Source organism: Falco biarmicus, chromosome 2, assembly GCF_023638135.1.
Source record: "Falco biarmicus isolate bFalBia1 chromosome 2, bFalBia1.pri, whole genome shotgun sequence".
NCBI lineage: Eukaryota > Metazoa > Chordata > Aves > Falconiformes > Falconidae > Falco > Falco biarmicus.
Window position 1 is genome coordinate 81,794,883 of NC_079289.1, and position 21,588 is coordinate 81,816,470.

The following is a 21,588-nucleotide window of genomic DNA, read 5'->3' on the forward strand; positions in this document are numbered from 1 at the left end:
GTAGTGAAGCAGCACAGCTTGAATTAAGGATATCTAAGATCAATCACAGTTAAAAAAATTTTAAGAAAAACCTGTCAGCAAAAAGGACATTAATGAGTAATCCAGGGAAAAGGTAGGTTTTCTATGGATATTTTCCAAATGCAAACAGATATCAAATTTTTAGATATTTTTTTACTTTCAGATTCTTCAGTTAGCTCTGTTACCTTGCTTCTCAGTGGTTTGCTTTATGTTGCACGCAATGCATTTGTTTAGGAAGGAATTTGATTCAGAATTTATATTCCACTGGCTTACATATGCCACAGCGTATGTATCTTCAGATCCGAAACAATAACAACAACAAAAAAAGCGCCTACATTTCCTTCTATTTCCTGGCTTGCCAATAATAAGAAGTCCCTGCTGAGGGAGCTTGGCTGGTGGTGTTTTGTGATTTCTCAGATAACAAGAGCTTCACATTTCTGTGGAATTCCCATTTGCCAGCGAGCTGCTGCTGCCGCTGCCCTGATTGATATATGACTGCAATGGCACTTTTCCATTTGACATTCCCTCTCTCTCTCTCCCTCTCCCTCTTAAACAACAGCCCTAACTTTTGTGTGTTGCAAATATAAAAGGCAAGCCATGTGACAGAGGGACAGAAGAACAAAAGCATTTGGAAGTAACAGGACCTCTTTTTAGCTCTCCGAAGAGTTAGAGGGGAGGAAGGAGCAGTGCATTTTCCAAAGGTAAGCACACAAATAAGAGATCCTTCAGATTTTGCATACTACGCGGACTTAAACTGAGTGCTTGATCTCTCTATCTGACAAACACATGTTGTCCTTGTACCATTTTTAAAAATTAAAATATATTGATACGGAGTTGACACAGCTCTAGTACCTGTGTCTCCTTCTTACCCTTGCATATTTAACAACATGTCCTGCCTGAAGGATGCCTGTATGCAATCAGATAGGCAGCCCAGTGCGCTTCTGAGTGATCTGGTTAAACACCTATTCTTGTGCATGTGCCGGGCTCATGTCTGCAGCTTGTGCTGGTCCTAGCGGTATGGCTTTGGAGTGAATGGGCATGCTGGACTCTGCCCTGAATTCACCGAGAGGGCGCCGGTATCGGCAGCACCCTCTTTGTCCCATTACAATAGGGCTGTATGAACACAGGCAAGCCTGCTAGTTTAAAGCTGGACTGTTTACTTTTATCACTACTTATGCATGCTGTTCTCTTGCCAGTCATCTGCCAGAGTGCTTAGAATAATTTGAAACAACAGGCAATATTTATTTCTAGCTTTGTGTGTCATGCTTCGCAGGAGCACTCTGAATTTGCACATTATTATTTATCCAAACTTCTGGAAAGCTTTCTTATGGATTGGGCAGCACTGATTATGGATTAGGACAGATTTAACATACATTCTTGATTGGCTGAAACCTGTGAGGAAAGCCACGGTGTTTGCCTTTGCTGAAACGCCGAGCGGTATATTTAGTAGGTAGCCGACCCCGTCAGCACGACACGTAATGCAGCGTGGCTGTGCAGTCGGTAGCTGACACGGGAGGATGCTGCAGAACCCCAGACTGCCTGCCGAAGGAGAGAGGGAGGCTCTCCTTGTTTGCTGGCAGATCATTCCACTGTGTATCAGCGTCAGAGGCACGAGCATAACTATTCTCTGTGTCTTTGGGACAAAAGAAGAGTTTCACTGTTATGAGCCCAGTGATAAAGCGTCGGTGTAGTGTAGCTGCAAGGCGCGGGAACGGACACTGCTCCGAGAGAGCCTGGCTGAGGAAGAAAGCCCCGTCTCCCTGCTAGGATTCAGGTGAGTAAATTAATCCTATAAAAGTTCACAGGAATGGGTCTGCAGCAAAAACCAGAGGAACAAAGGTGATCCATGTGAAGACCAATCTGCTGCTGTAGTGTCAGTAAAGCAGGCTCGCCCAGAGTTTGTGATGGGGGAGGGGGGTAATTTTCTTGTGGCAAATCTGAATTTGCAAGATGCTGTGTGTGGACCGACTTGTGGGACTGACAGGCAGATTTCTTATCCTACCCTTCAAGTTCATTTACATTTCTCCCATAACCTCCCCATAAGACATCTTACTTGTTTCTGCCTGGGACAGATGGCATGACAAGTAACTTGTTAAGGTTTCTGCAGCTCTTTAAAGATGAAAAATTGTTTCCTATATGTCAAATGTTACTATCAGTTCCTAAAGCTTTGTAACTGTCCCCGTGGCTGAGAGGTGAGAACTCTGCACATTGGAAAAGGACAGGCAAATGACTATTTAAAACCAGCAGTGGGGACAAATTCATTTCAAATCAGTTCCTCATTGCAAAGTTAGTTTCTAATAGAAGCAGCTCAGCTGCCTGGTGGTGTCAATAAATGTGGATGTAATAATCACAGTGCTGTTATTTGTCCCTCAGCAAAAGAACATCTTCATTTTAGGACTTCTGTGATTGTTTTTTTTTCTTTTGAATTACTAATGATGCTCACTTTTGCTCAGGCTGTGCGTCCTTGCTCATATCTGTGCGCAGTTTTACATATCAATAATTCCCTTGACCTAAATACAACTATTTGGTGAGTAATTACCAGCCTGAATCAGGGCGTTCCAATAAGACTCATATATACATCGACATGCTTTTGTTGGAATAATGAAATCTTATTTGCAATATGGTATTAGAAGAGGATGCTTTCAGCTTTTCCAGTTAAAAGCAAATGTGGAAGGAATAGATGTTTTAAGCTTACAAAATAAAATGCAATTTGATTTACTGAAGGGGTATAATTAGGGGCTGATGCTGATTACTCTAGTTACATGCTCTGATCTCTACCTGAAAGTGTCCCATGTAGGTTTCCTGGGTTTGTACAGCACCTGGTTTTGATCAGATGTATGTACACTGATGATTCCTCGATGCAGAGCAGGATACTTGTTAAGGATAGTCTTGTGTACGGTTTGCAGTAGCAATACCCCAGGTAGCTACCTATGCATGGCTGATCTCCACAAAAGCCATCTACCCCACTGGAACAGTCACTCACATGTCACTGAGGCTTGTGATAACATCTGTATGCTCTTGCTTGCTTGAGTTGCCAGGATTGAAAATTCTTTTGCCCAGGTGGGAATGAAGCGAAACACCTCCTTGAGGGCTCGCATTGGTGCCCACTGTGACTCATTTGACAGGGAGTCCCCCTGGAGTTGTCTTCATTCCCCACTTCCCCTGGGGCTGATTGTGTCCTCTTTCTAGCTTGTCTGCTCTCAGATGCGCTAGGAAGTGCTCCAGGTTGCTTTTGGACCTTGAAGGGAGCTGACTCTATGAAAAGCTTGCATGAAACCAGGGAGACATTTGTTTTTGCATCAAGTCTGGCAGATTATTTCTTTAACTGAAAGAAGAAAAAAAAAAAAGCTCTTTCTCCCCCCCCCCCCCCTTTGCTATCATTGTAATTACAATTATAAATATTAGATAGTTGCATTACGAATACTGCAAATTCCTCTGCCTCTAATAACCTGCTGAGTATGAGGAAAGGCTTGTTTCTATGAGTTTTAGAAAAGTTTTGCTACACAAGACTGTGCTCCAGTCCCATGTTATTTGAGCAATCCACCTCTTCAGTGTGGCTGGAAGTGGCCACATCAAAGACAGGCATACAGACCCCGTGGCAGGCAGATACAGGGTAACTTGCTGTGGTGAAGGATTTTTCCCTAACCCCATCTACTGAACTCTCAGAGTCCTGAGAGTTTATAACCCTTCCAAAAACTCTTTAAAAATAAAACCCTTGCAACTGTAACCCTCCCATACAGAACAGGTCCTTTTGCTGAGCCCAGCTAAACTTTTGCCCTCTGTGATATCTGGTTCCACCGGATCATTGTCGGTTGTGTAAACATGTGTTTCTTTTCATCAGTGTTAAATCAGTGCAGCCTTTCAGTTCCCCTGCCCTTCTCCATGTCCTGGTATACTGGTATATCGGGATGGGGTGAGTAGCCGTGCCCAGATCACCGTTTTTTTCTGCTGTCTTGCTTTCCACTCAACAGCCCTTTCACTGAAACTTAGCTCAATGGCAGGAGAAAGGTTTAGCTGGGTCAGGTTAGCTCGAGTGCCTGAGTCTTCCTGGCCAAGAGCACCCCACTTTGCCCATGCTTCTGTGCATACATATGAAGAGATGCTGCAGCCTCCACTGCCTATGATCAGCTGTTATTTCCTTTTTATATGTGTCAGTGTGGAACATATTAAAATTTCTCAGTAGTGGTATGCCAGGAATCCCTCTGATGCCCCACCTCTAACTTAGCAGAACAATAAAAGCAAGGTTGTAGTAAGCCTTTGAGCAGCTGGCTGTCTATATATTCCTTCTTTTTTCACATAATCTAATTCAGACTATTATCTGGGTGGCAGTGGCACTACCACTTCCAGACACCATCAGTCCTTGTCCCGTTTGCTGGAATTCCATTGCGTGGCATGGAGATCCTTTCTGCCACGGATGAGTGTAGCCTTTCTGCTGGTGTCAGGGTAGCAGGCTGCTGGTGCCATGGAGGCACTGGTCCTAGGAATTCCACCACATTGCTATTTTTTGATTTCTCTTTTTTTATTTTTCTGTTTGCATCAATCATTGTTATGGCTTACACTTATCACATTTATGTGCTTATTATTACTGAGCTGCAAACTGCATCGGTCCAGCAGTGCGGAGGCAGCACAGGTTATGTTGCCCTTTAAGACATGTGAGTTGAGGATCTGAGTTAATGCCTCAGCTCTGGTTTGGCAAAGGTTAAGCATACCACGGCAGTGACAATCGCATTACTGTCATAGCAGCACTGCTCAGAGAGAGTGGGACCTAGGGGAACGCTGTTCCCCTTGTTAAAAGACAGAAAATTGCTACCAAAATTGCTAGCCAAATATTTACGTTCTCCAATTATCAGAGGCTGAGGTATATGGATGGTGGTCTGAATTTTGCCCTTAGGGTCAGAAAAGAGGACACATCCCCTTCAATAATGTGCTGTCTCCAGCCTTCTTTGCTGGTCCCTGTGGCAGGGATGTCTTTGCTTAGTATTAAAGACTAAGAAACCCACTCCGACCCCTGTATTTATTGATAACTGCCGTCCTTTGGGTTCTCTAGAAAATATATAAAAGACAGAATAAAACCTGCCCACCTGCTTGGAACACACTCCAACAGGTAGAGGACACATGCCCGAATGCCCTAGACCTCTTAGCAACTTGTAATCTGGCCAAGAGTCGTTTTGCCTTATGTTGGGTCATAAGACTACAGTAGAGGTAATTACTGAAGCAAATCCTATAGCTAATGCTTGGCTGGGATTATTTGCACTTTAGCCAGCAGCCACCCTTGCTGGTTTGCCTCCTGAGAGGGGTGGGCAGCCTTACCTAGACAGCTCAGCTCTGAGCCTGGTGCTTCACTGAGGAGTGATCCCATACAGCACCCTCTGGATGAGCAAGTGGAAAAATATATTCCTCTCAGTTCCTGTCCCAGACTCAAAACCATGACTACGCTGATATTCAGGGAGACACAAGAATAAAGAAAGAATCCAAGGCTGGCATCACCTCACCATTAAATGGCTCTACTAGCTCATTAGAGAGAGATCCCATGCATGCCCCTAATCAATCTATTTAAAGTTTCCTGGAAGCAGGAAAAGGAAAGAATAAAAATACAAGTGCTCTTTTGTCCACCAGTAGTTATTCTTTGCGAGGGTATTAAAACCCTTTTCTCCATGTTGGCCTGTGCCTGTCTGCTGGCAGGGCTCCAACTTGCAGTACCCACTAGTCTGTTATTTCAAGTGCCTAGCAGGAAGGCGCTGCTAGCTCCCCCTCTCCTAGCTACCTGAAGGACTGGAAATATTCTTTGAAACTTCAAAAGGAAAGGGAAGCTCAGCCAGCTCAAGTGCTGTTCAGCTTAATTTGTTCCACCTCATGCACCGGGTCCCTGCCGCATGAGCACTTATGGGGGCCTTACTCAAGCTGCCCCAGCAAAGCCGGGGGAGCCAGTCCCATGTGTGCTCATCCCGTGCGTGCCGATGCTCCCAGGGGTGCTTGCAGTGGTGCACTCTTCCCTTACATGTGCTGCAATTACTATGTTGTTTCTTATGCCTCAGATACCGCGGTCTTCCTACTTTTTTCACTCTATTTACAGTCACAGCATCTCCTGAAATATTAAAAGACTTAGTGAAGCCCCACAGCAGAAAATGATGTGCAGGAGTTTCTCTCAACTACCATCAGCATGTTTGACATTTCTGACTGCGCAGAGGTAGCGTCTGTTTTATCTTCTTGGTTTTTATGGGACAATGCTCTGCAGCTGCTGGCTCGCAGGTGGTAGGACAGTGCAGCCTCATAGGACCAGAAGATGTGCTTCCCTCCTGTGGACACCCAGATGAAGAGGCTTAAGTCCCTTCTTTTGAAGGACTTTTCTGTTTTCCTTTCTACTGCCTTTTTCCTTCCCCTCTTCTCGTGTCCACCAGCTTCCACCAGCTCTGGCTGGGAGCGCATGTTATTTGTGTACTCCCTTGCAGACGCTGCCCTGCAACCTGCTGTGTGATGGGTGGATGGAGCTCCCGTAGGGTGCGTGAGAACATTCCCTTTGGTGTCAAAAGGGATATGCTTCAGCACAGCTGGATGTCAGCAGGGCAAACCCTCATTTGGCACAATGAGGCCTCGGGGAAGCATTTCACTTATTTAGACCTGTAAGGATCTCACTCAAAATATTTAGTTTGGTATTTGCCCTGTCTCGGGAGGGGAAGAAACCTGTTCAAATGCTGCATGGAGGCATTTCACAAACAACTGGTGTTCCCTGTGTTCACCTGCTGCTTCCCGGCTGCCACATGGCCGCTCGGTGACTTTGTCAGGTGTTTTGAAAGGCGGTTGCAGAGCCGAGCGAGGGTTTTGGTAGCATATATAGGAGGCCAGCTATTTCACTGCTGGAACAGAAATGGCCACAGTGAAAGAACTAGATGAGAAGATGATTACATTTATTTGCAGAGCTAAGACATGCACTGGAGCTGATAAAGCCTCTGAGCTGATTCAAGAGAAAGCATGATCAGGCACAGCTTCTTAGGTTGTCTCTCCTACTAGATAAACTGTTCTCTCTAAATTGCTAAGACAGTCACCAGTACAATTTTGTTGCATAGCACACAGTGCTTCCAAAGAGGATCCCGGGCATGCCGTGGGTGGTTGCATGGCTGGAAACCATCTGAGTGCTGTGGAGGCTGGAGGAGGTCTGGGAACAGACCACACCATGCCATGTGGCCACAGGGCTGGAGAGCCACTCCAGGGAGGGGTTTAATGTCTCAGCCGAGATGTGGCCTTGGAGCAAGACTTGAGCTGTGGACGTGCAGAACAATGCAGGGCTTTGGGAGAGGGATACCCCTTGACAAGGGTAGCCCTGGCCAAAGGACAGTCCATCTGCTGCTGTCATCTGGGAGCTGTGGCCAAGCATGGGGCAGCTCTGCACACAGGGGCTCCCCAGCCGACCACCCAGCTGAGGTCTTGGCAACTCACTGCAGGAGCAGAAACAATGGCTCCCCAAGTTCCCTGAAAGCAGATCTGTTTTTCAGAAATCCTGGCAATGAGTTGCCATGGGTCACATCTAGCATGGTGGCCAGGCAGCAGCAGTGGGGATAGTGCTACACCATGACCAAGGCTGAAGATATCTCCGGCAGAGATTGCTCCTCCCTGCCTTCCCATGCCCAGTCCCTTTCATGACCCTTCTCATGGCAGTGGGGAGTTTAACCCTGCAGAACAAACCCTGGGGTAACCTGACAGTGTAGTTTACCCAACACAGGTATTTCCACTACACTCCAGATCCTGGAGCAGAACAACACCCCCCCCCCACCCCCCTACCCCCCAAACTGTCATCTTTCTGGCCTTGATAAAGTCCTTGAGAAATCTATTTTGGTCTCATGAAGACCTCTGTGGCTTTTTTGTTAGAATAGCAGTGGTGAAATACAGACACATACATACACACATATATATATATATATATATATATACACACACATATATGGTTAGTAACACTTTTTTTAGGGCTGGAGTTTGGAGAAACTGAGTAGTCTTGCAACTCTTCTGTTTACATAACAAAATCAGAATGAGGGAACCACACGGTAGGATCCAAGTAATTGTGTTTACTAAATATGCACAGCATGCAAGGCCAGGCTTAGTTATATATACACACTGCTGCTCCAACGGGATTTTGGCAGCCTCCAAAACATAAAAGGCATTGAGTGGCTTGAATTGTACCCTCATCATCAAGCAGGAGTCTCGAACATAGAAAATGCATCAGCAAACAAAGGCCAAGCTGAACATACGTGCATGCCTAATTCCGGGGGCTCAGAAGCAGGGAACAGCTAAGTAGAAGTACACCATAAATGAGCTTTTCCATTGCTCCCTTCCTACCTTCCAGGGTAAAAGCGGTGCAGATCCAATAGACCTTTGGAGAATTGTTCAGCTCTTTATTTTTTCCAAGATACATAGCAAAAAGGGAATTTCTGTTTACGTTCTCACAAAGTGACTGGCTAAATAATTCCAGATGATGGAATTTTCTTCTGTCCTTAAAGCAAAACAAAATCTTAACCTTCACCACGCTCTAAATGATATTAAGACTATGATAAGAAATCTTTATTTCAGTATTCAAAAAGCAGTGAATGACAACATAAGGTTGGAAAAATAACCCTAACTCTGCCCCTATGTTCGTGTACAATACAGTCTTGGATTGCATGCTCATATGGCCTTTCTCTGGGACATCTTCTATTTTTTCCTGAAGTTTTTAGGTAACAGCTGTAGCAGTTTTAGATAACAGCTGTAACAGCTTTTAGCATGTTATGTCTCTATGAATTCCTGAAAACTAGTTATATGGAAAGGACACTATAAGTCTATTACTAAAAACATGTACTGACCACATCAGTGAATTCTGAAAAAATGGCCAGTAGTGATATTCATCCACTGTTAGGCCAAATACTTTTGTAGCAAATTTTCAGCCTGAGCATGTGAAGTTACGTTTGCATCTTTTTCTTTATAGGATGCTGTAAAAAGGAAGCATTTTAACTTCCTTTTTGCTAGCTTGGCAGATGAGCTGTTTACTGCAGGTTTTCACATGAAAATAAACTGAGGAAAAAAACAGCTTAAACAAAAGAAAAAAAAAATATGTTAAATTTTTAATTTTGATTTTAAAAAGTGCATTTTCCAAATGAAACAAAATGGCATCAGAAGTACAGCTATAATGATAAATCATTACAGGTGTACTTGCTTCTGGATATGGACAGAAGGATAGACTGGAAGCTACATATGTCACTCCTGATATCATGTACTTTCTAGGATTTTATAATTTCAATTGGAATTTCAAAAGGAATACAACCTTAAAAAACAAAACAAAACTATGCGAGTGTAAAGTGAAATGCCATTGCACAATATCAGCTGGAAATAGAAAATGTCATGTCAACATATCTCATCATAGTGATGCACCTGAGATTTAGACCTTTTTTACATGATCAAAAATCTACACAGTAACTTCTGTATGTTTAAATGTCCCTGTGAGATTTTTTTCCACATATCTCAATTATATATGGTATATGTACTTGATTTATATACATAAATGTATATGTATACTCCACATAGGTATGTCAGAAGAACCTGGCATGTGCAACCAGTCCAGTGCTGCCTGCAGTCCTGCTCCCCATACCTACACACTCGTTTTGCCTATCAACAACTGTACAGTTTGTTCCCAAAAGATGGGCCACATATACATCCATGGTCTCTCTTTTTACTAACAAATACATGATAACAGTACTTTCTTCTTCTTTCAAAGTTTTTTTTTTTACCAAAGCTTGCTACATTTCTTTGCCACAGAAGTATCAGGGTAGTTTTAAAAGTCTGTGAAAGTGTTAATACTTTTTGTATTGTGCTGTGCTTATCCTGAAGAAGGTACAGAAGTCTTTCTTTTCTCACATTTTTCCCTGCTTCTTTCCAGCTTTCTCAGAGTGTTTTCATGAGGCAGAGTCTATGTCATCCAATTATTTCCTGAAGAAAGCTAAAGAGATAAGCCTTTGAAAACCGAGCCAGGACTCCAGATTTCTCTCACTGTATTAAATCATACTGATCAAAACCATAGGAAGATATAGAAGCACAATATTAACAGTGGGACAGAGAGAGTGGGAAATGGGGATCCCTGGACGTAATATTTCATGAGATGAGACCGTCCAATATCAAATAAATTTATTTGGACAGAGAGGGAATTACTGGGTGTGTAATACTGATTAACTATGCTGGCGAAAGAGCTTGCCAAGCAGCATGTTTTGGTCAGCCTCTTTAAAAAGAATAAGAATGTAGGTAAAAGGTTAAATGTTTTTTAAAAAGTGCATCACTCCTTCTGTTAGCTAATCCTTGGGCATCATCTGTATGAACCAGAGCACTACAGTTCACTTCTGGGAAGGAGTCTGTCCCAGCCCCCATGACTGAGAGATTTCTCTCTCACCCTGATAAAATGTTTGGAGGGATATTTATTAACATGAATGAGACTGTGCCTAAAAGTATCTGAGATCTTAAGTGTTTTGTGTTGTTTAAGCTTTTTATACTGCAAAGACATAGTATATTTTAATGCCATATCCACTGAAAAACATTGCTTCAGGCAAATATACCAAGTCATAAGTCAGATTCTGGGAAAAAAAATAAATATATTGTCTATTAAATCCACAGTCACATCATTTTTCCTTTCCTACTTAGACAATAGCTTGAAATCAAAAAAAGGCTTTAAAAAATGTCTAATACACAGAGCATCCCTAATTACATTTCTTCCCAGCGTGAGACTTTGTATGCCACTTCAGACCAACAAGTCCCGACTCCCAACTTGGATGAACTGTGGAAATGTTTCTCACTGCTATGCACTCCTCTCACAAAAGTGTTTGAGCAAGCTATAAAGCAATGCACAAATCATCAAGCACTCTGGTGGGGGGGCCTCATAATGTCAGGCTGTTTGGGAGATGTGTTTCAGTCGGTTTAGAGGATCGCCAGCAAAGCAGAAAATAGTTTTGAAGCAGCTTGTATAAGGCAATAAAGGCACACATCAGCTCTTTAGATAGGCGAAAGGCTGTGGGGGAGCGTTTCTGTGTGACCAGGAAACTGTTCTATCATAAGTTTCTTCAGAAAGTCCTTGCACTTTTAACTTTACTTGTGACTATCCTCTGCTTCATCAAGTTTCGTTTAGATGGCTAATTCACAGCTCTTTCAGGCTATAGCTGTTTGTATTAAAAGCCAACTTAAATCACCCATTTGAGACTATGGGCTTTACGAGAAGGAACAAGGGGCTGTGATGAAGCAGCTGAGGGAGATGCCCTCCTTTCCCTGCTGGCGCAGAGCTCTGGGCAGCATTTCAGGGGCTGTCCTCTGCCTGTTTTCTGGGATATCTCCTGATCTCCAACAAGCATCAGAAATCCAGATGCCTGGGTGGAGATCCCCATGACTCCAACTGCACCTATTTTTTTCCCAGTTGATAGCTGGGATGTACTTGGATATTGTGGAATATAATGTATATTTCAGATGCTGCTTTTTAATTAACAGGGAAGAGACAGACAAATGCAGCCTGACAAGTAAGAAAGTAAAGCGTGCCCACCTGTGTGCATGTGAGTTTGGTAATCAGGAGAAGGGCAGGACAGCCAGAGACCTATGCAGTCCTCCATGCAGTGCAGGTTGGTGTTCAGGCAAGCTCCCTGGGGGACCACTCTGCTTATACCTGGGCTTAGAACTTCAGCATCCCTCCATCCTGGGGGGTACCTCTTGTGCCTGCACCAGAGCAGCTGCAGGAGACCGACATGTAGCCCCTAGAGGGGGGCTCAACCTGTCCCTAGCCTTTCTGTGTGCTACCTAAGCCAGAAATTGCCATTTGTAATGCAGGAGGCAGCCTAGCTTTGCCTGCCTTTGACACCTCGAGTGGATACACAGTACTTTCAATTTGCAGAAATCTCTGATGTGTTACTAATGACCAGTGTTCAGCTGAACCCATTAGGGACATCACCAAATGAAAAAGATTGGCATTGCACAATTTACGATGTTAAAAGTCAAAAGGTTCTCCCCAGCAAAATAATAAAGCAATGCTTAAAGTAACAAGGCCTTGACATCTCTTTCCTAATGCCATATACTCTATCTACTGTGAGAATGATGCTTACTCAGAGCATACATTTGGCTAGCAAAAATCCTGTGTGCCTTAATATTATTCATGTCTGTATTTCTCCAGAGGTCCCTTAGGTCAGGCTCATGATTTATGTTGTTTTTATTCCAGCTACGCAGGAGATTCTTTGACGGATTACAATCTCAGCAAACTTCAACTTGAGAATGACAGCTAAGACACTTAAACCAGACTTTTCACCATCCTGGAAAGGAACTGGCTGCCAGTATTTGGAATTTTTTTAATGCTCTACCTCCCTCTGCTGTTATCGGCGAGAAGTTCCTTGACAATGGGAAATCATGTACTTGCAGCTTCGATTTCCATGCTCTCGCTCCTGGCAATGATGGGAGATGCGGATAGTAAAACAGACAGTTCCTTCATGATCGACTCCGACCCCAGCCGCTGTATGAGGCACCACTACGTTGACTCCATCAGCCACCCACTCTACAAGTGTAGCTCAAAGGTAAGGGCTTCCCTCACCTTCTTGCAGAAGGATGCTGCATTGGCAGAGTTATTAGAATGAGCCATTTTGTATTATTTGCTTTGCACAGATTCCTTACTACAAAATCTAGTTGCAAAGACGAACAGATGTAGAGACAGCTGAGTGTGTGCATCAGAACTGGGACTGGAGAGAAAGGATCTTGACTCTCTTTTCACCTTTTCAAAAGGAGAAACACATCACAATGGTATAATTAACATGCAGTAAATGAAAGGAATCAAAGGACCACATTGGGGTCTCAACTGCCAAGGAGATGGGTTAGTCTGGAAGTTTAGATCATCTCAGTCACCCCCTCCTTCAAGGCAGTCTTTAATCCAGACGTAAACTTAAAACTTTTGGGGCGAAGTACTGAGGTAAAGAATCAAGCTGTAAAACGGTAATGAAAAAAGCATGTGAAAAACATTGCTAATATCTTTTCTCTCTGTTTAGTTTCAAGGCCTTTGTTTTCATGCAGAATGACAATTTAATGTTTACTATAGGGCTTAGAAGCAGAAGGAAATACAAGATTGCCTTTCATTTGAGATTTCAAGCCTGAAAAATTTTGTGTCAAAATGGTTTAGCAGCCTGCACATGTAGCCTACAGTCATTTATTTCATTGCATGGAGAATAAGAACAGGGATAAACAATGGGGAGATACTTGCTGGTCCCTTTCGTCTTGTCCTAATTTATTTCAGCTGAGTTAACCCAGCGTGCATTCAGATGTACAGTCTCTGCCTGGACCATCCCTCTGTCTTGCAGAAAGTGGCTTTGCCTTATGCACCCACATCCCTGGACTAACAAAAGGGAACAAATGCCAGTGTCAATGTTTTTGCCAGCCCTGCATTGGGTAGAAGAGTGTTGGGAGGCTGGTACATGCTGGGGTTTAGGACAAGAGGGCTGCCTGTGATGTTGCCTAATGGCAGACCCCAGCAGTGGTGATCCTGGGAGCATTTCCAAGGTGAGAGGATCCACACAGTTCAGATGGATGCAGCACTGGCTGTGGAGACCACCAGATGCCTTTGTGTGCAGGACGAGTTACTGGTTTCCCATGATCAGTGCAGGGGTGGGGGTCATACCACAGGTAGAAGCAGGTCATAAAATTTAAAATAAAGCACAGAGAGAACCATCAACAGAAAATAAGACCCACTCGGTGCTCTGTGCATCCCCTGTGCAGCAGGACGTCTGATGTCCTGGCTGTATGCCTGTTGCAGGGCTTGCCCTGAGCCTGCTCACCAGAGCGGGGCTGGCAGCCTTGGAACTGGGCACAGGGGAAAGCCCCACTCTGGGCTGCCTTACATCAGTCTCACAGCAGTGCCATCTGCCCAGCTTGGCATGACCATGCCTGATCCACAGGAGTGGGGCATCAGAGACTTTTGCCCTACTGCTTCTGAGTTCAAACAGTAAATCATGCATTACTTATGATTCAGGAGAGATCTTTTAGTTTGCTTTTAGCGTAGACTAGACCCTTCTACCATCTGAAAAACATCTAGCATTAACATACCGAACTGCAGAGATGCATCTGTTTGTGCAATATTGATTTTATTGCAGTTGACTCCAGTAAGAGGCAAAAGTGAAAAGTGTAGGTGTGTGTGTGGGTTTTACTTACTGGTATGGAGTGCTAGCAGCCCTCCCCTCTCAGGGTACTTCAGATCACCTACTAAACCTGAGAAGCATAGCTACCGTGAGGGTTTGGTCCAGGAGGGCAATGCTCCACCCAGCTGGCTCTCGCTCTCAGCTTGCTGCTTTGCCAGAGAGCAGGAGGAGCTACGGTACGTAGCATAGGTAATATGGTAGGTAGCCTCCAGAAGCCCTTTGGTCTCCAGCTTTGGGTAGAATCCTCCTCTGGCCTTCTACACCCAGAAGAGCAAATGAGTAACAAGTGGCAACCTCACTAGGGCATTGAGAAATGCAGAGTATGACTGACCTGGGCACACTGCCTCAGACACAAGAGATTAAACACAACAGGTCCCATCTCAGCCCCTCAGGTAAATCTGTCCTGGAGCATGAAGGACAGGGATTCTCCATCCTAGGGCAGAGGACTGCCATATCCGGGGCTCTCCTCTCCCCAGGCCATCACCCACCTGCCCCTATTCCCCAGAGGTAGCAGGTACCCACAGAAGGATGTCTTTGCTTCTGCTTGGGCCCGCATTACCACCAGCTCCCCAGCAGCCACTGCCACGGCAAAGCTCTCCTGTCCCTGGGCCATCTGGGCACTTGCGCTGAGGCTGCTGCCCCAGCGGGCATCCCCCTCCCGTAGCTCCGCACATTCCTGCCTGCCCTGCAGTCAGTCTGTGCCTCACCTCTGGCCCTGATTTTCTTACATGCTTAAGGCATTGCTTCCTATACAGCCCAAGGGATTTTGGTCCTCAGCTGGTTCTCCTGGTGGAGACTTTTAGGATAATTGTATTAGATGTGGGCTGCTCCCTGGTCCGTGTGACCCCGGAGCTGCAATTGCGCCTGCCCAGGGCTCTGTTGGTTTGTTGCCCAATGGCTGGGATGTGCCGCTGGGTCTGGCACACTTCTGCAAACCCCAGCAAAGCCCTTTCACTGTGTGGCTGTCTGTCTTGCTCCACCATCACCATCACCATCCTCTGGATTTTTCTTAAAACTCACCGCCACAGACATTGGATAGGGGGCTACTTTTCTGAAGAAAAGAGGAAGGAAGGGAGGAAGGGAGGGAGGGAGGGAGGAAGGAAGGAAGGAAGGAAGGAAGGAAGGAAGGAAGGAAACCCAGCAACAGCACAATTTCTTGACACCCCTAATGGCACAGAAAGGCAATCAGGCCTTTAGGAGAGTGGAACGGATTGAAATGAGAACACAGAATGCATTGTAATGAAAACCATATTGAGAAAAAAAGCTGTTGACATAAACATTTGTAACTGACTGCAAAAATGTCAGTGACTTTTTTTAAATCAAGCCTTTAATGGAAATCATGTTTGAAATTATTATCACGTCTCTTGGCTTTCCAAATTCCACAATGGTTTCAAGAACAGTTTTTTAACAATACCGCGAGTTGTATGGACTTCCTCATGAACTGGAAAATGAAAACAGTTTCCATACAAAGCAAAGTAATTTTGACATTTCCTAGAAAACTTCTCTCTGATGGTTAAATCAAGCTCTTTTTTTTTTAGGTCTCAGAGTTCTGAATCATCCTGGTAGACATATGGCTTCTGTTCTGGATCTAGCATATAAACACAGAACAATATTAGACTTGCTAATGAAAATTAGATGCAATGTCTGTTCCTATATATATTGTGTTAAAATATAAACAAGTCAAAAAAAAGAAGGTTCTGCGGGAGTAGCTGTGGGAATTGTGGTACCTCTTGTTTCCACTGAGTTTCCATTGTGAAGCTTGGACTGACAATTGATGTCAAGCAGAAACTCTGCCCTTTTTTGGCGTGATATATTGGTTCCACTGAGCCATCCTTTTTCACGCTGTATGTTTTCCCTTTTAGTGCAGCATAGAATTACAGAAGTTAAAAATGGCTTCAGAAATCGCAAGACATATTATGTTTGCTGTCTGTCTTGGTTAAAAAAGGATTATGTCCACCATGCTTCTCTGTGGAGGCTGCCAATTGTACCCACATGGGAAGTAGTTTTGTTACATTTGGAAACATCCACCCAGTGTAATTTAATCATTAAAATCCCTCTTGCTTGTGACCTCACACAGATGTTGAAAACAGGTTTCCAAAACCTTTGGAAATATAGTCTGTTATAGTAAAAGAATGTATGAAAGAGACACAAAAAAGGGATGGAAGGAGGTCATTTGTTCCTGGAAAATAGTGTTTGACTTCAAGGAAATGTCTGTATCAGCTCATGAGGTATTGCCTTTCCTGACCATATTGGATTCTGCCTGACCCGGTCCTCATCGATGTGCTGGATTGCCTCGCTGCTGCAACCAGTGTCTCCTAAATACTGGCTGTCACAAGTGTTTCCTCTAGATGTGCCAGAAATGTGCTACCACTGACAGCCTCACACTAAAGAATCCATCCCAGAGAGACAGTGACCAGGTAAAGAAAGATTTAGCAAATGTTTGAAGATATTTACTCATGAAGTTGCTCAGGAGATCTTCAGTAATGCCTGTTTGCAGCCAGGCCATGGATACTGTGTGAAAGTCTGTTCTCATGCATCTCAGCCCATCTGCTTTTGGGCCTCAGATTGTTGCTGAAGTGCAGAAAAAGAGGACTACAAACACCATTACTAACAAACCAGTTTACAACTTCTGAATTTCCAGAATATAGCTTGAATGATCAGAGTCAAATACTGCCTCATACTCAGGTTACCCTCTTTCGTGCCCTTCCAGATACCTATGAGACTGTGGACTCTAAGTAAGAAAACCTGTTCTTCCCCAGCTGCTCACACACTCAAGCCCCCTGTGGTTCCCACGTTGTAGCACTCCGTGCTTCTGAACCCAGCATCGCAAGGTGACACACACAAGCTCACATGTGCAGGGGGTGAGGGGAGCCAAGAGGCACACGTATCAGATTATAAAATTCCCACACGTTTTTACTATATATACACCCCCTGTATTACTGTGCTATGCCATCATAGCATTACTAATTATTTAGGCGATAATCTCTATTGTGCTATAGTATACGATGCAATAAGCAGCTGGTGCTATTGATTAAATGGCAAAGCAAAGCTTTTAAAGTACAAGCTATTTCCAGCTCATTTGCACACCTGCCAGAATCCACTGGTGCTGTTCCAGCTTTATGAGGAAGAGGAGGTTAAATTTTGCTGAGGACTTCAGGTTAGCCCAGAAGTTTAGAGAGCTATCAAAATGGGAAGTCTGAAATTTTTTTATCCTGCAAATGTAACTTGATACCCATGGTGCTGTGCCATTTGTAAAAGTTTACACTGTCATCCAAAAACAGGGCATAAAATCAACACTGTGTAGTTTTACTTGATATGAATACTGACCATACTCTTATGAAAGCCTATATAGCCTGCAAAATTTGAAATTAAAGGGATTCTCCACAGACTAAAACATGCTTTTAAAGACAAGGTTTGCTAAGCAATTATAAATGCAGTTGCACACTGAAGAAATACTGACTGGTTTTGCATTAGAAAGCTTGCTATTCATAAGAAATGTATTGAGACACAGATATTGGCACACCAGATAATTCTACCCTATAATTACACTGCTGCAACTCTTGTGTAGTCCTTAATCCTGTTTCTTGGATGTTTGGGTTTTTTTTTCCTGGCATTTCTGAAAGTACCTGCAAATACAGGAGCAGATGTGTGCCATAAAACGTGCTTAGGGTAACAGTACCAGAAGTGACTAACTGTTCCAGCTCCAGAAGGAACAGAAATTGTTAGAAATCATATGCAATCATGAATCACTAGAAATCACCTCCACCATACAGTAGTGTGTGCTGTCATATTTGGGCTGAAATCACAGAATCAATGAAATGGTGGTTGAAGAGACTCTGGAGGTCTCTGAACCTCCCAAAAAGCAACTTGTGGTTGTTGGACAGCCCGCTTTTGCTACCCCTGAGGAGAGTTTAGCTCCGTTGTCTTTGCAACCTTCAAGCAGTTGCCACTTGCTGTTGGATTGCTCTTCACCCTCTCCTTCAGCTTGGGAATAGCCTGTGACAAAGTTTGGTGAACTGGTTAACGTGGGGGACCTAACAAGAGCTGTTGAGATGCTGGGAAGGAAACTAACTGTTTTAAATGTCCCAGTCTGCTGTCTTTCCTTTGCAATACATGCAGGATATGATACCTGTGTAGCCCTTCACCAGCTGCCTGCCTGCCAGTGTGGGAAGTGTTTTTCCAAGGGGAAAAAAATGGATCTTTATTTGTCAGTAATGGAGTGCTAACTCTGTAACGACTGTTCCTTTACCTGTGCTCGTATACACTAAAGACACTGGTATTAAGGAGCTTGATGTAGCTGATATGTCTAAAGCCAGGGTGTGGCTCAACAGTACACAGAAATTTCCTTCCCACCATATTAGTACTAACAGCTGATGTGAATTTGCTTATGAATCTGCTGCATCACAGCAAGGGGACCATACATTTATGCTACAGATCATGAAGGATGGCAAATTTGTCGGAGAGTAACATAAACCTAGAAACAAGATGGTACCAACCCCAGATCATCAGCTCGTGAAGACATCTTCCTTGTGATCTGTCTGTGTTGAATGGAAGTGTAGTTGTTAATGTATTAATACAGTATATTAATGCATTTGCAAGCAAACTATTTAGCATGCAAGTACTCCTGGAAGAGTGATTTTTAAGCACTGTACAATGGATGATCTGTGCCTTTCCCATGGGCAAAGGCAGTGCTGGTATTTCCTACTTGATACCAGGAATACTCTCTCTCTTTCTCGTCTTTCCTCATGACTGACTAGAGAAAATTAAACATTTGACATGTCTGCTTGCAAGACATGGAGATTTGCAGCTGGTTGAACATTTGTAGCCAAAGAAGCTCAAAAAGGTTTAATGTAAAATATTTGCTGTCACATCTGTAGTTATCCTTTGAGATTGTCTGGAAAAAACCATAAGATATGTGCAGCATGGTTAAAAGGTACTTTTCTTCCTTGGTTATAGGATAGTCTTAGGACTGTTTTACTGCCTTCTTTCTCACCTCTGCCACATTTTGCACTTGTTTGGATGATACAATAAGTTGGTTTGAAATTTGTGTTGGCTCAGCAGAATTAGCTGATATGGGCTTAATATTTCATTCTCCATGGAGGTATAAGAGTTTGTCCAAACTTGTCCAACACTCACCTGTTACCAAGGTGGTAACAGCTATTTCTAACCACATAATTTCCTGAGCTTTAAAAGATCCTTTCCATGCTTTATATAGAGCTTAGGAGATTCTGCCCAGCTCCTTTGCTCAAAAAGGGGTTGTTGGGGAGGGGATTAGGTGACTTCCCATGGGCTTTCCTTTCATAGTGCCTCCTGTTGTGCAAGTTACCTTGTTTTTGTCACAGCTTAAACAGTGAACTCAGGAGGAGAACAACCATGGAGCCTGCATTGCTTTTGGAAAATCTCACTAGTGAACCCTCATGTCTAGCAATGAGTTCATCTTCTTCACATTTTCACTGCCTTACGCTATGCAGTGCATTTTATACAGATATAACTGATGCAATTATATATATATACACACGCATGTATATAAATGTAAATACAAATTCAAGGTGATCTTTGTAAAAGGAGGGAGCTAAGGACTTAGTTCTTTAGAAGCAATAAACTGAGCATCATCTTTATATTTCTGCTTTATATGTTTATGTATCTAAAACATTTGAGACATTCAGGACCAGTTCTGCTGATCACTAGTATATACAGTCAAAACACTGGAAAATTTCCAACCGAAATATCAGTCTAGCTGATGATTTAAGGGTCCAGCTGCCACAAATCTGGGGTCAGCAAATCAGAGTTGTATTCACCATGCCTGCAAAGCAGGGCTTGCTGGGATCATTTGGAGCCCCGAGGTCAGCATTCAGAAAACCAGGCCCTGTAGTCCTTGCTGGTGTTGGTGCTTGGGACTCCAGGAGAAGCCTTGCTTTTCCTCCTGCCCATATCACCTTCTCTGCTCTCTCATACACAGCTCAGGGGCAATGCACTGTGTGGGGCTGGGTGCCCTTGCCAAGGTGGGGAGATGTAGCAAGTGAAGAAAGACCAGCCAGACTGGAAGGAGGTACCCATCTGCTGGTGTTAGCTGCGTGCTGGCAGCCATGGGAGTGTGTTTCCTAATCCATCTCTTTTCCCTCGCAGATGGTGCTGCTGGCTCGCTGTGAAGGGCGCTGCAGCCAGACGTCGCGCTCAGAGCCAATGGTTTCTTTCAGCACCGTCCTGAAGCAGCCTTTCCGCTCCACCTGCCACTGCTGCCGGCCCCAGACCTCCAAGCTGAAGGCCATGCGGTTGCGATGCTCGGGGGGCATGCGGCTCACTGCCACCTACCGCTACATCCTCTCCTGCCACTGTGAGGAGTGCAACTCCTAGGGATGTACCTACCACAGCTGAGAGGGGACTGGGGTGCTGGTGTTGGGGAAGGCTCCCAAGAAGTAATCCAAGGTGAGGCCGATTCTCCCAGCGTACGATTGCAGCGAGGACAGGACTAAGCAGGCTGGATTGGATCTGAGAGCTAGTGTAAAGTATCCCAGGGCCCTGGATGGTGCCAGTACCAAAGTGTGGGCTGCGACAAAGGCAAAAGCACGAGGACTTGTTTTTAAGAAGCCTTTCTTTTTTTCTGAAAGGGTATTTTTGTCAGTTTCTTCTTTTTCAGGCTCAGCTCTGACTACAGAGAGGTGCTTTTACTTTAGGCCACGGGCAGCAGGGGAAACGAGAGGAAGGCCAGAGGGACGACAGCACTGTGCTCTGGAAGCTGGCATTCGGACAGAGGATGGGCATCAGTTCCCACATACAACCTCTTAACCTATCAACTTATACTCAGTCTCCTAGTTATATTGGCCTTCAAAACAAACTGTGTTGTTGGCAAGGGTTATCTGTTACTGATCTAGCAGCCAAGCGCTGGATAACTTTAACTGTGGTTTAGCAGAAATTACAAATAAATCATTAAAAAGTGAACTGGATATAAAATGTCATGCTGGGATTACCCAGCCCTAGCCAGCTGAAATTATTATTTGCAGCGTGCGGCATCAGAGTTCAGTGGCTGAGCAACTCTTGAGAAGTGAAAGGTCATGAAACTCATTATTCCCCTCTAAAGGCCTGGAAATGTGACACATCACATCTGTCACAAAAGTCATTATTCAAATGATAAAGACTAATCAAAGATTAAAATGACACGTGCTAAATGGAGTCTTTTCTTAACTTGAGTAGACCTGTTGATGTACAGAGCCAGAGCCACCAAAACAATGACCAAGCCTAGGACTTATTTTCATCTACACCTCTTAGGCCATGGAGTGAGTACCACTTTGCCTTTTAAAGACAGGCAATCCCCAAAACAGGGGAATCATGCTGAGGTGCCCATAGGAAGTTTAAGGCAGAGCCTGAGTCCCAGCATCACTCAGTCAATCACAAAGACTGTATCTCGATTTAC

At 44.1% G+C, this 21,588-nt stretch overlaps 1 protein-coding gene across 2 annotated transcripts; it reads left to right on the forward strand.

Annotated features, from left to right (window-relative positions):
• Nucleotides 1-483: 483 nt before the first annotated feature.
• NDP (norrin cystine knot growth factor NDP) lies at nt 484-21,332 on the forward strand. 2 transcript variants are annotated; one of them, XM_056329697.1, is made up of 3 exons: nt 484-719; nt 12,221-12,569; nt 20,304-21,332. In XM_056329697.1, exons 2-3 carry the CDS (start codon nt 12,351-12,353, stop codon nt 20,529-20,531), a joined length of 447 nt encoding a protein of 148 aa, XP_056185672.1. In that variant the 5' UTR covers nt 484-719; nt 12,221-12,350; the 3' UTR covers nt 20,532-21,332. The 2 variants fall into 2 exon arrangements, with proteins under 2 accessions (XP_056185672.1, XP_056185671.1); XM_056329696.1 differs by lacking the exon at nt 484-719 and adding an exon at nt 1,363-1,792.
• The last annotated feature ends 256 nt before the right edge of the window (nt 21,333-21,588 follow it).

What these genes read in the sequence shown, in the direction of transcription:
- NDP (XM_056329697.1), top strand. Translation starts at nt 12,351, where the DNA reads ATGCTCTACCTCCCTCTGCTGTTATCGGCGAGAAGTTCCTTGACAATG. An exon ending in TCTACAAGTGTAGCTCAAAG is followed by an intron (nt 12,570 to 20,303) that starts GTAAGGGCTTCC and finishes TTTCCCTCGCAG; the next exon opens with ATGGTGCTGCTGGCTCGCTG.